This window comes from Salvelinus fontinalis, chromosome 2 (genome assembly GCF_029448725.1).
Source record: "Salvelinus fontinalis isolate EN_2023a chromosome 2, ASM2944872v1, whole genome shotgun sequence".
NCBI lineage: Eukaryota > Metazoa > Chordata > Actinopteri > Salmoniformes > Salmonidae > Salvelinus > Salvelinus fontinalis.
Window position 1 is genome coordinate 38,001,941 of NC_074666.1, and position 13,675 is coordinate 38,015,615.

The 13,675-nt window shown below is 43.0% G+C and overlaps 1 protein-coding gene across 2 annotated transcripts in view; it reads left to right on the plus strand.

The window, feature by feature from the left end:
• The window catches only part of LOC129818157 (rho GTPase-activating protein 7-like), a 98,503-nt gene that overhangs the window by 67,053 nt on the left and 17,775 nt on the right, over window positions 1-13,675 (plus strand). For both annotated transcript variants that reach the window (XM_055873812.1, XM_055873822.1), the window contains exons 2-6: window positions 9,357-9,428; window positions 9,560-9,641; window positions 9,871-9,934; window positions 10,931-12,336; window positions 12,543-12,716. In XM_055873812.1, coding sequence (XP_055729787.1) covers window positions 9,357-9,428; window positions 9,560-9,641; window positions 9,871-9,934; window positions 10,931-12,336; window positions 12,543-12,716 — 1,798 coding nt within the window. The remainder of the gene's footprint in view (window positions 1-9,356; window positions 9,429-9,559; window positions 9,642-9,870; window positions 9,935-10,930; window positions 12,337-12,542; window positions 12,717-13,675) is intronic.

Sequence of the window (13,675 nt, forward strand, 5' to 3'; positions counted from 1 at the left end):
CTTATACGCAGGGAGAATACAGTGGTGAACAAGGCGCAGTGAAGTTAATTGTTCACAGTTTTATATATATTTCATACTGCAACTGGGTCACCTGTCTTATGCCTTTTCCAGCCCTGTGATGTCATTCTGATCACTGGTTTGGGTAGCTAATAGTTTATTTACATCTGGGAGCAGGGTGTTATTATAAGGTGATAACAACTTATTCCGCCAAAGGCTTTATGGTTGTTCCACGGTGCCTTTTGAGAAGTGTAACTTCATCTCAAGAGGTTAAATAAATAAAAATACTACAGCACGTGCATATTAAGTGCCAAATAAAGTAACACGGTTGACCGTAACAGGGTTGACAGTAACAGGGTTGACGATTTCATCTTAAATCAGCCTGTCTATCTATGGGTAACAGGGTTGGCGTGTTAGGCTTGACCCGCTCAGTTTTCCACCACAAAACACAGGAAATTGCCAAAAAGAGTAGAACCAGCTCACCTATTTTTACACTATGATTTGACTATTATCTGTTTAATGTTGCTTTTGGAAAAAAATATTTTAAAAGTATAGTTTATTTTCACCATATTCAAATGGGAGTTCACGTAGCAGGGTTGACCTGAAAATGAGGGACAGAGGTAAATGAATCACTAATCACACTAAATAATAATCTAGAGAAATTACTTTGTCAAAGCAAAATAATAACTTGGGCTTCACAATGATGGCGAAAAATTAGAGAAATGTTGGGGTTAAGTGGATTAAAATCTTCCTAGATGTCACAGAGGGTGCAGGCTTTTAATGTAACCTAGGCAGGTACATTCTGATACATAGCTTTACAGCCTCAGAGTTATGTGATACTAGCCTGTATGTCATATTTTAGCAGGTACAGCTGATCTCCTCTCTAATGTCACAAACTCTGTCCGTCCATCCCAAAACGTGTATTTGTATTTATTATGGATCCCCATTAGCTGCTGCCAAGACAGCAACTATTCTTCCTGGGGTCCAGCAAAATGAAGGCAATTATACATTTTTAAAAACATTACAATAAATTTACAACAGATTTCACAACATAATACGTGTGTGCCCTCGGCCCCTACTCTACTACTACATACCGTGACTTGCAAAAGTATTCATCCCCCCTTGCCATTTTTCCTATTTTGTTGCATTACAACCTGTAATTTAAATAGATTTTTATTTGGATTTCATGTAATGGACACACAAAATAGTCCAAATTGGTGAAGTGAAATGAAAAAAAATACTTGTTAAAAAAATTCAACAACAAAAAAAATGAAAAGTTGTGTGTGCATATATATTCACCCCTTTGCTATATAAAGCCCCTAAATAAGATCTGGTGCAACCAATTACCTTCAGAAGTCACAGAATTAGTTAGATTGCACACAAGTGGACTTTATTTAAGTGTCACATGATCTCAGTATATATACACCTGTTCTGAAAGGCCCCAGAGTCTGCAACACCACTAAGCAAGGGGCACCACCAAGCAAGCGGCACCATGAAGACCAAGGAGCTCTTCAAACAGGTCAGGGACAAAGTTGTGAAGAAGTACAGATCAGGGTTGGGTTATAAAAAAATATCTGAAACATTGAACATCCCACAGAGCACCATTTAATCCATTATTAAAAAATGGAAAGAATATGGCACCACAACAAAGCTGCCAAGAGAGGGCCGCCCACCAAAACTCACAGACCAGGCAAGGAGGGCATTAATCAGAGAGGCAGCAAAGAGATGAAAGATAACCGTGAAGAAGCTGCAAAGCTCCACAGAGGAGATTGGAGTATCTGTCCATAGGACCACTTTAAGCCGTATACTCCACAGAGCTGGGCTTTACGGAAGACTGGCCAGAAAAAAAGCCATTGCTTCAAGAAAAAAATAAGCAAACATGTTTGCTATTCACCAAAAGGCATGTGGGAGACTCCCCAAACATAAGGAAGAAGGTACTCTGGTCAGATGAGACTAAAATTGAGATTTCTGGCCATCAAGGAAAACGATATGTCTGGCACAAACCCAACACCTTTCATCACCCCGAGAACACCATCCCCACAGTGAAGCATGGTGGTGGTAGCATCATGCTGTGGGGATATTTTTGAGGGAAACCTGTTTCAGTCTTCCAGAGATTTGAGACTGGAACGGAGGTTCACCTTCCAGCAGGACAATGACCCTAAGCATAATGCTAAAACAACACTCGAGTGGATTAAAGGGAAACATTTAAATGTATTGGAAAGGCCCAGTAAAAGCCCAGACCTCAATCCAATTGAGAATAGGTGGTATGACTTAAAGATTGCTGTACACCAGCGAAACCCATCCAACTTGAAGGAGCTGGAGCAGTTTTGCCTTGAAGAATGGCCAAAAATCCCAGTGGCTAGATGTGCCAAGCTTATAGAGACATACCCCAAGAGACGTGCAGCTGTAATTGCTGCAAAAGGTGGCTCTACAAAGTATTGACTTTGGGGGGGTGAATAGTTATGCACGCTGAAGTTTTCAGTTTTTTTGTCTTATTTCTTATTTGTTTCACAATTAAAAATATTTTGCATCTTCAAAGTGGTAGGCATGTTGTGTAAATCAAATGATACAAACCCCCCAAAAATCTATTTTAATTCCAGGTTGTAAAGCAACAAAATAGGAAAAATGTCAAGGGGGTGAATACTTTCGCAAGCCACTGTATCTACAACACAAAATCCATGTGTACGTGTGTGTATAGTGCATATGTTATCGTGTGTATGTATGCATGTGTCTGTGCCTGTCGGTCTGTTTTTTAAATTAAATGTTAGTGCTTGCATGAGTTACTTGATGTGGAATAGAGTTCCATGTAGTCATGACTCTATGTAGTACTGTGTACCTCCCATAGTCTGTTCTGGACTTGGGGACTGTGAAGATACCTTTGGGGGCTTGTCTTGTGGGGTATGCATGGGTTTCCGAGCTGTGTGCCAGCAGTTCAAATAGACAGCTTGGTGCATTCAACATTCAACTTCTCACAAATACAAGTAGCGATGAAGTGAATCTCTCCTCTACTTTAAGCCAGGAGAGATTGACATGCATATTATTAATGTTAGCTCTCTGTGTACATCCAAGGGCCAGCCATGCTGCCCTGTTCTGAGCCAATTCCAATTTTCCTAAGTCCCTCCTTGTGGCACCTGACCACACGTCTGAACAGTAGTCCAGGTGTGACAAAACTAGGGCCTGTAGGACCTGCCTTGTTGATAGTGCTGTTAAGAATGCAGAGCAGATCTTTATTATGGACAGACTTCTCCCCATCCTAGCTACTGTTGTATCGATATGTTTTGACCACGACAGTTTACAATCCAGGGTTACTCCAAGCAGTTTAGTCTCCTCAACTTGCTCAATTTACACATTATTCATTACAAGATTTAGTTGATGTTTAGGGTTTAGTGAATGATTTATCTCAAATACAATGCTTTTAGTTTTTGAAATATTTAGGATTAACTTATTCCTTGCCTCCAATTCTGATACTAACTGCAGTTCTTTGAAGTGTTGCAGTCAATTCAGTTGCTGTGGTGGCTGACGTGTATATTGTTGAGTCATCTGCATACATAAACTCAGCAAAAAAAGAAACGGCCCTTTTTCAGGACTTTGTCTTTCAAAAAACAATTCTTAAAAACCCAAATAACTTCACAGATCTTCATTGTAAAGGGTTTAAACACTGTTCCCCTTGCTTGTTCAATGAACCATAAACAATTAATGAACATGCACCTGTGGAACGGTCGTTAAGAAACTAACAGCTTACAGACCGTAGGCAATTAAGGTCACAGTTATGAAAACTTAGGACACTAAAGAAGCCTTTCTACTGACTCTGAAAAACGGCAAAAGAAAGATGCCCAGGGTCCCTGCTTATCTGCATGAATGTGCCTTAGGCATGCTGTAAGGAGGCATGAGGACTGCAGATGTGGCCAGGGCAATAAATTGCAATGTCCGTACTGTGAGACGCCTAAGGCAGCGCTACAGGGAGACAGGACAGACAGCTGATTGTCCTCGCAGTGGCAGACCACATGTAACAACACCTGCACAGGATCGGCACATCCGAGCATCACACCTGCGGGACAGGTACAGGATGGCAACAACAACTGCCTGAGTTACACCAAGAACACCAAATCCCTCCATCAGTGCTCAGACTGTCCGCAATAGGCTGAGAGAGGCTGGACTGAGGGCTTGTAGACCTGTTGTAAGGCAGGTCCTCACCAGACATCACCGGCAATAACGTCGCCTATGGGCACAAACCCACCGTTACTGGACCAGACAGGACTGGCAAAAAGTGCTCTTCACTGACGAGTCGCGGTTTTGTCTCACCAGGGGTGATGGTCAGATTCGCGTTTATCGTCGAAGGAATGAGCGTTACACCGAGGCCTGTACTCTGCAGCGGGACAGATTTGGAGGTGGAGGGTCCGTCATGGTCTGGGACAGTGTGTCCCAGCATCAACGGACTGAGCTTGTTGTCATTGCAGGCAATCTCAATGCTGTGTGTTACAGGGAAGACATCCTCCTCCCTCATGTGGTATCCTTCCTGCAGGCTCATCCTGACATGACCTTCCAGCATGACAATGCCACCAGCCATACTGTTCGTTCTGTGAGTGATTTCCTGCAAGACAGTAATGTCAGTGTTCTGCCATTGCCAGCGACGAGCCCGGATCTCAATCCCATTGAGCACGTCTGGGACCTGTTGGATCGGAAGGTGAGGGCTAGGGCCATTCCCTCCAGAAATGTCCGGGAACTTGCAGGTGCCTTGGTGGAAGAGTGGGGTAACATCTCACAGCAAGAACTGGCAAATCTGGTGCAGTCCATGAGGAGGAGATGCACTGCAATACCTAATGCAGCTGGTGGCCACACCACATACTCACTACAGTTACTTTTGATTTTGACCCCCCTTTGTTCGGGGACACATTATTCCAGTTCTGTTAGTCACATGTCTGTGGAACTTGTTCAGTTTATGTCTCAGTTGTTGAATTTTGTCATGTTCATACAAATATTTGCATGTGTTAAGTTTACTGAATATTAACCTTTACCGCTCCAGCGTTCCGCCAGCGGAACTCCTCCCACATTCCACTGAAAAGGCAGAGCGCGAAATTCTAAATATGTTTTTTTGAAATATTTAACTTTCACATATTAACAAGTCCAATACAGCAAATGAAAGGTACACATCTTGTGAATCCAGCCAACATGTCCGATTTTTAAAATGTTTTACAGCGAAAACAGCACGTATATTTATGTTAGCTCACCACCAAATACAAAGAAGGACAGACATTTTTCACAGCACAGGTAGCATGCACAAAGCCAACCTAACTAACCAAGAAACAACTTCATCAGATGACAGTCTTATAACATGTTATGCAATAAATCTATGTTTTGTTCGAAAAATGTGCACATTTGAGGTATAAATCAGTTTTACATTGCAGCTACCATCACAGCTACCGTCAAAAATAGCACCGAAGCAGCCAGAGTAATTATAGAGACCAACTTGGAATACCTAAATACTCATCATAACACATTTCTGAAAAATGCATCGTGTACAGCAAATGAAAGACAAGCATCTTGTGAATCCAGACAATATTTCAGATTTTTTAAGTGTTTTACAGCGAAAACACAATATAGCATTATATTAGCTTACTACAATAGCCTACCACACAACCACATTCATTCATCAAGGCACGTTAGCGATAGCAATAGGCACGTTAGCGTTAGCGAATAAGCCAGCAAAAGATATTAATTTTCACTAACTTTCATAAACCTTCCTCAGACAGTCCTATAACATCAGGTTATACATACACTTATGTTTTGTTCGAAAATGTGCATATTTAGAGCTGAAATCAGTGGTTATCCATTATGCTAACGTAGCTTCTTTTTCCCAGAATGTGCGGATATTTCTATTAGACTCTCACCTATTCTGACCAAATAGCTATTCATAAACATTACAAAAAAATACATGTTGTATAGGAAATGATAGATACACTAGTTCTTAATGCAATCGCAGTGTTAGAATTCTAAAAATATCTTCATTACGACATAAGGCTTATGTTATAGCGAGAGAGTGGCCAAAACCTGGGCGCAAAACTACTAGTACACAGTTCGACAGATATAGGAAATAGCATTATAAAATGGGTCCTACTTTTGCTGATCTTCCATCAGAATGTTGTACAAGGTGTCCTTTGTCAAGAACAATCATTGTTTGGATTTAGAACGTCCATTTTCCCTCTTGAATTAGCAAGCGCACTAGCCAAGTGGCGGGAAGCTCTCCTTTCTGAACAAAGGCACACAACGCAACACGCCTAACGTCCCGAATAAATTAAAAAAATCGAATAAAACTATATTGAAAAAACATACTTTACGATGATATTGTCACATGTATCAAAATAAAATCAAAGCCGGAGATAGTAGTCGCCTATAACGACAGCTATTCAGAAGGCAAATCCAGGACCAACTTTGCGCCTTCCTGAAAACAAAAAATGGGGGACACGTCATTCCAAGAGGACGTATTCCATCTCAGACCAAGATAAACACTCCATTTCTTCTCTCACTGCATCTTGACATCCAGGGGAAGGTGTATGATGTGCATGTATACTAATAGGTATCATGCCCATTTATAGGTAGGACCCAGAAGAGAACATCGATTTCAGATTTTCCACTTCCTGGTCAGGAAGTTTGTGCCAGAGTTCTGTTTTACTTACGGATATAATTCAAACGGTTTTAGAAACTAGAGTGTTTTCTATCCAATAGTAATAATAATATGCATATTGTACGAGCAAGAATTGAGTACGAGGCCGTTTAAATTGGGCACGTTTTTCCCCCAAAGTGACAACAGCGCCCTCTGTCCTCATCAGGTTAACACAGTTGACAGTGAGAGGACATTTCTTTTTTTTACTGAGTTTAGATATTCCTGGCTTTACTTAAAACCAGTGGCATGTCGTTAGTAAATATTGAAAAATGTAAGGGGCCTAGACAGCTGCCCTGGAGAATTCCTGATTCAACCTGGATTTTGTTGGAGAGGCTTCCATTAAAGAACACCCTCTGTGTTCTGTTAGACCGATAACTCTTTATCCACAATATAGCAGGGGGTGTAAAGCCATAACACATGTTTTTTCTGCAACATACTATGATCGATAATGTCCAAAGCCTCACTGAAGTCTAACAAAACACCCTCCACAATATTTTTTTAGTACATTTCTATCAGTCATTTGTGTAAGCGCTGTGCTTGTTGAATGTACTTCCCTAAAAGCATACTGAAAGTCTGTTGTCAATTTGTTTACTGTAAAATAACATTGTATCTGGTTAAATAAAGGGGAAATCTGGTCAAACACAATTTTTCCCAAAAGTTTACTAGGGGTTGGTAGCAGGCTGATTGACCGGCTATTTGAACCAGTAAAGAAGGCTATACTATTCTTAGGTAGGGAAAACCTTTTGCTTCCCTCCAGGCCTGAGGGCACACACTTTCTAGTAGGCTTAAATTGAAGATCTGGGAAATAGGAGTGGCAATATTGTCCGCTATTATCTTCTGTAATTTTCCATCCAAGTTGTCAGACCCCAGTGGCTTGTCATTGATGATAGACAACTTTCATTTTTTCACCTTCCACACTTACTTCACGGAATTCAAAATTACAACCCTTTCATAATTTGGTCAGATGCACTTGGATGTGTAGTGTCAATGTTTGTTGCTGGCATTTCATGCCTAAGTTTGCAAAATCCTTAAAGTAGTTGGCAATATCAGTGAGTTGTGTGAGGAATGAGCCATCTGATTCAATGAATGATGGAGCAGAGTTTGCCCAAAATGTCATTTAAGGTGCTCCAAAGCTTTTTATTATCTTTCTTTGTCATTTATCTTTGTTTCATAGTGTAGTTTCTTCTTCTTTTTATTCAGTTTAGTCACATGATTTCTCAATTTGCAGTACGTTTGCCAATCAGTTGTACAGCCAGACCTATTTTCCATTTATTTTGCCTCATCCCTCTCAACCATACAATTTTTTCATTCCTCATCAATCCACAGGGACTTCACTGTTTTTACAGTCATTTTCTTAATGGGTGCATGCTTATTAGTAACTGAGATAAGACATTTTGTAAATGTGTCAAGTGCAGCATCTAGTTGCTTGTCATTACACACAACGAACCAACAAATAGTCTTTACATCAACAACATAGGAATCACTACCAAACTTATTGGATGACCTTTTATACACTATATTAGGTCCAGCTTAAGGAACTTTAGTTTTCCTATATATGGCTACTATATTTTTATCACTACATCCTAGGGATTTGGATACTGCTTTCAAACATATTTATGTAGCATTAGTAAAGATGTGATCTATACATGTTGATGATTTAATTCCTGTGATGTTTGTAACTATCCTGTTAGGTTGATTGGGAACCTGAACCAGGTTACAGGCACTAGTTACAGTTTGAAGCTTTCTCTTGAGTGGACAGCCTGATGAAAGTCAGTCAATATTGGACAGGAACAGAAATCCTCCTCCTCTAACACTAAGTGATCAAACCTGGCTGTTGATTTGATGAACCCCGTTCCCATCTAGCAGAGTTTATCTCCCCTGGGTCAAAGGAGTCTTGTGATATTCACAGCTTGTTTTTCCCCTGTTTACATATCTCAGCCATCTGCTTTTTTGTTGTAATTTTGTCAGACACTCTTATGCAGAGCAACTTACAAGAACAAGTAGGCTCAAGTGCCTTGCTCAAGGGCACAACGCCAGATGTTTCACTTAGTCGGCTTTGGGATTTGAACAAGCAACCTTTCGGTTACTGGCCCAACGCTTTAACCGCTAGGCTACCTGCCGCCTCTTTGTAACTCAACCTCGAGCTGTCTTCCCCTGACCCCACAGCCTGGGAAAAAACACCTAATTCCAAGTACTCTCTCTTGTTGTTTCTTTATCGTTTTCTCTCTTTAACGTTCTCTCTCTTTCTCTCTGGGTTTTATTTCATGAAGTACCAGTGAGGTATAAGAAAGATTGCACTTCTTTCCACCATCTGTCCCTGACAGTACTATGTCAATGGTGGGAGTTAGCAGATGGGTGGAACCTCAACAGAGGGGACATGAAAGGCTGTGTGTGGCCAGAGGGACTGAAGCCACTTCTGACAAACGATGTCTGCCTTTTCTGTGTCTGACACACACACGCCACGTTAGCCAATTAGGAGCAATTAGGATGGCCTCTTCCAAAAATCCACTGTAAAAGTATACCCTCTCAGAGATGAGGAGAAAAATGAGAGAGGCGCTTCTATTTTTGTCCGCAATATTTTTGCGAGTGTAATTAAAGCGTAAAATAGCTCGCTTAATATGCACAAATATTTGCCCTGTTATTAAAATGGGCCAACAAGAAAATAATTGTAATTTGAATATTGTTTTTTTGTTTGCAGAGATCGAAGCGAAGGAGGCTTGCGATTGGCTGAGAGCGGCCGGCTTTCCCCAATACGTGCAATTATACAAAGGTAAATATCAAATAGTAATCCTCTCAAGCCATCAAACAGAATCTATTACAGTACACACCACATCCACATATTTGCTCATCCGTAACAAACAGTGTCATATCACGCTTTCATTTGCCTTGTTTGCCTCTCAGATTGCAGGTTCTCCATTGATATAGACTGGGTAAAGACTGATCACAGTTTTCTGGATAAGGATGCACTTGATTCACTCTGCAGGTGAGTAGCTGGACTTTACATCCACTCCCTCCTTCTCACCATGGCTTCTTGTTCTACTGAAGTGTATGTAGTGCTGGAATACTTCATTGGGCTGGGGAAAGAGAGAGAGGAGAGGGAGAGAGAGAGAGAGAGAAAGAGAGAAAGACAGAGTGTGTGAGTGCGTTAGTTTTCGATTGGGTCCCATGCTGCTGTGCTTGTTTTAACCGCCATTCTTCTCCTCTGCTTACAGGAGATTAAGCACTTTAAACAAATGTGTGGAGCTGAGGCTGGAGCTGGGCAGATCAAAGAGACGGGTGAGTGAGAGTGAACACCATGGAACACCAACATGGCAGCTCTGTCAAAGACACCGCAGTAACTAGAGGAAAAGCTCCTAGTTAGCATTTAACACATCGATTTCCACTGATATTGATGACTAGGTAGATAGCTCCACCCACCTCCAAAACTCCTCAAAACTTCAATAGTCTTTGTTTGAGAAAGTGCAGAGAAAGATAATTAGGGTGAAAACTCATCTAGAATTAATCGTGTTGCATAATAATTTTCTACTTAAAGGCCCAGTGCAGTCAAAAACTAGATTTTCCTATATTTTATATACATTTCCATAACTATGAGGTTGGAATAGTACTGTGAAATTGTGAAAACGAAATCTAGGTGAGTGTTCTAAGAGCTAGATGAAAAAGAGAAATTAAATTTCAGCCTGTTTTGGTGGAAAGGAGTTTTGGCCTTCCATAGTGATACCACCATGTGGTAAATAGACCAATAAGAGAGTTCCTAACCTCTCTGCCAATAACCTCTCCTCCCCACTCAGACAGTGCTCGCAAAATTTTTGCTTGTGAAATTATTCTTTGCTAAGAAGCTATTCTTGATATTTTTGGATAATTTTAATAGAAAACAATCACACTAAGGTACTTAATTGTTACCCAGAAATTATTTGACATTGATTTAAAAATGGCTGCATTGGACATTTAATGTTCTCAGAGACTTGTTATCTCAGAATTTTGTTATCTTTGTGGAAGATATAATAAAGAAGGAAAATATATTTTAAAAATCTATATTTAAAATGCTATATATATTTACAAAACAATATACATGGGGGATTTGAAATGGTGCAGACAATTTACATTGACAGAGGCCAAAATCTATCTGCAAAAATAAAGCTGATCTACTCAAAAACATAAAAGAAATAAAACATATCTCTGAAGAGTTACACGATGTCCAGAAATAGATGGCCCTGATTTTTTGGGGGAGACATGGCTCACACAGTACCTTGATTATTGTCTTGTAATTCTTAGTTGGAGGAGTCAGAGGATGAGGAGCCCTGTGCCATCAGCGCCAAATGGGCCTACGAGAGGCAGACAAGGCGCTGGCGTCGACTAGAGGGGATGGGCTTCCTGTGTTCCCCGGACAGTCATGATATGTCCCCGTGTGAAGCCAACGACCGTCATGAGGTCTGCTCCCTCCACAGCACCAGCAGCACTGAGAGTGAGGGCCGTGAGGGCCGCAAGACTGCCACTGACGACCAAGAGACCAGCAGGAGCTCGTCTCGCTGCTCCTCCACCAACAAGACCATGTCCCTGGACACGTCGTTCAGCGGGCCCCCCTCCCCAGGGGGTGAGATGCTCGGCTTCAGCAGTGCTGAGGAGCGCTTCCCGGACAAGCCCCCCAGGAAGAAGGGCCCTAGTCTGCTGAGGAAGATGGAGAAGCTGCGTCTGAGGAGCACATCCACCCTCTGCTCCCCAGGCCACAGTGGCCACAGCAGGACCAGGCTGGTCATCTCTGGCCCCGTGCTCCAGGAGGGTCTGGATGTGGAGCACAGGCTGAGACGGCTGCAGTGCCTGGACATCTCCACCCTGCAGGACAGGGATAGGGACCGGCCGGGCAGCCAGGCCTCGTCCTCACCATCCTCCCCCCACTCAGGCAGAAGCAGCCCCAGCACATCGGAGAGCAGCAGTACTGTCAGCACCCCAAGCCCGATCACCAGGGTACGCAGCAACAGCAAACGAACCGGCGGGGTCCGAGAACAGCACCAGGAAGGTCTCCACAGCGGTCCGGTCCGAGAGCTCCAAGACTACAAGGACGAGAGGAATAACCACGAGAGCCTGGTCTTCCAGATCCCCCAGGGACACAAGCCAGGAACGTTCCCCACTGCCCTCACGCACAACAATGTCCTGTTGCCCATAGACAACACCTCCGTCAACTGGAGAACTGGGAGCTTCCACGGGTACCGTGGGCGACGGAGCAGGGGGAGCGCAGCGGCCAAGGACCAGGATTCCCCCTGCTGCAGCCCCCCAGCCTCATTGGACCACCGGGCCAGTATCTATGACAACGTGCCGATAGGCCAGGTGATTGGCCAGGAGGTGGAGCATCACAGAGCGGCGGAGACGGGGGAGATCAGCAAAAACAATGATGTGTTCTCTGCGCTGGACAGCGTGATGGAGCGTATCAGCGACCTGCAGCAACTCGTCAACACCTGGACGGACAAACTGTCAGAGGACTCTGACTCTGACTCTAACCGCAGCTCCACCCCCTCTCCCTGCCCCTCCTCCTCCTCCAACCACATCCACCTGGAGATCAAGGAGGCTGAGGAGCTGGGGCCGGGAGCCGTGGAGGGGGATGGAGATGGGGACAGGGAGAGCCTAGAAAAAGAATCTGTGGATGGAGATGGCACAGAGGTTCAGTCACTACCACGCAATATCAGGTGAGAACAGGCTGTGGAGAATGACAGCTGGCCTGAGCGCTCATTAAAAAGGCATATTGGAAGTGTATTACTCGTACATACAGATCCATTACTTATGTAATTGTATCATTGAGAATAAAAATGCAAATAGGTTTTGATAAATCATATTGTAAATGCATGAACTCTATCACTTAACAAATCATTGTTCATTTGTGTCTGTTCTATAGACGGAGCCAGCACCACTGGTCAAGCGAGCAGAGCCTTCCCTCAGTGACTGCCAGCAGCCCAGGGGTCGAGGCCCAGCCTGTCTCTCACCTCCACCTGCTGCGGAAGCTCTCGCTACTTAAACTCACCGCTCTCATGGACAAGTACTCCCCCTCCAGCAAGCAGGGCTGGAACTGGTAAGGAATCGGAGGGGAAGTGAAGAGGGGGGAGAGGGAGAGGAGGGATGGGATGGGGAAGGTAGAGTTGAGGTAGAGAAGAGGGGTTGGACCAGAAGAATCAAAGGAAAGTGGTAGTGCGATGAGGGAAAGGTGGAAGAGGAAGAGGTGGGGGAGGAAGGGCGGAAGAGGTGGAAGATTGGACGCAGAATTCACTATTTATGTGAAGTTACCACCTTGCCTCTCTCAACACAAAACACAGGATACTTTCAGAGCAATAACCCCCCCCCCCCCCCCCCCCCCCAATAAAGATGTGAAAAAATCAGCATCTGAAAAAGCCAGCATGACAAAGTATAACCTTCAGGCTAGATTCCTGTGGAAATTATAGACAGGTTCTCTTCTTTCCTTTTGGATAAGGTCTGTAGCTGGGTAATATTCGATATGTACAGTTGAAGTCGGAAGTTTGCATGCACCTTAGCCAAATACATTTAAACTCAGTTTTTCACAATTCCTGACATTTAATCCGAGTTAATATGCCCCGTCTTAGGTCAGTTAAGATCACCACTTTATTTCAAGAATGTGAAATGTCAAAATAATAGTAGAGAGAATGATTTATTCAGCTTTAATTTCTTTCATCACATACTCAGTGGGTCAAACGTTTACATACACTCAATTAGTATTTGGTAGCATTGCCTTTAAATTGTTTAACTTGGGTCAAACGTGTCTGGTAGCCTTCCACAAGCTTCAAACAATACGTTGGGTGAATTTTGGCCCATTCCTCCTGACAGAGCTGGTGTAACTGAGTCAGGTTTGTAGGCCTCCTTTCTCGCACACGCTTTTTCAGTTCTGCCCACAAATGTTCTATAGGATTGAGGTCAGGGCTCTGTGACGGCCACTCCAATACCTTGACTTTGTTGTCCTTACGCCATTTTGCCACAACTTTGGAAGTATACTTGGGGTCATTGTCCATTTGGAAGACC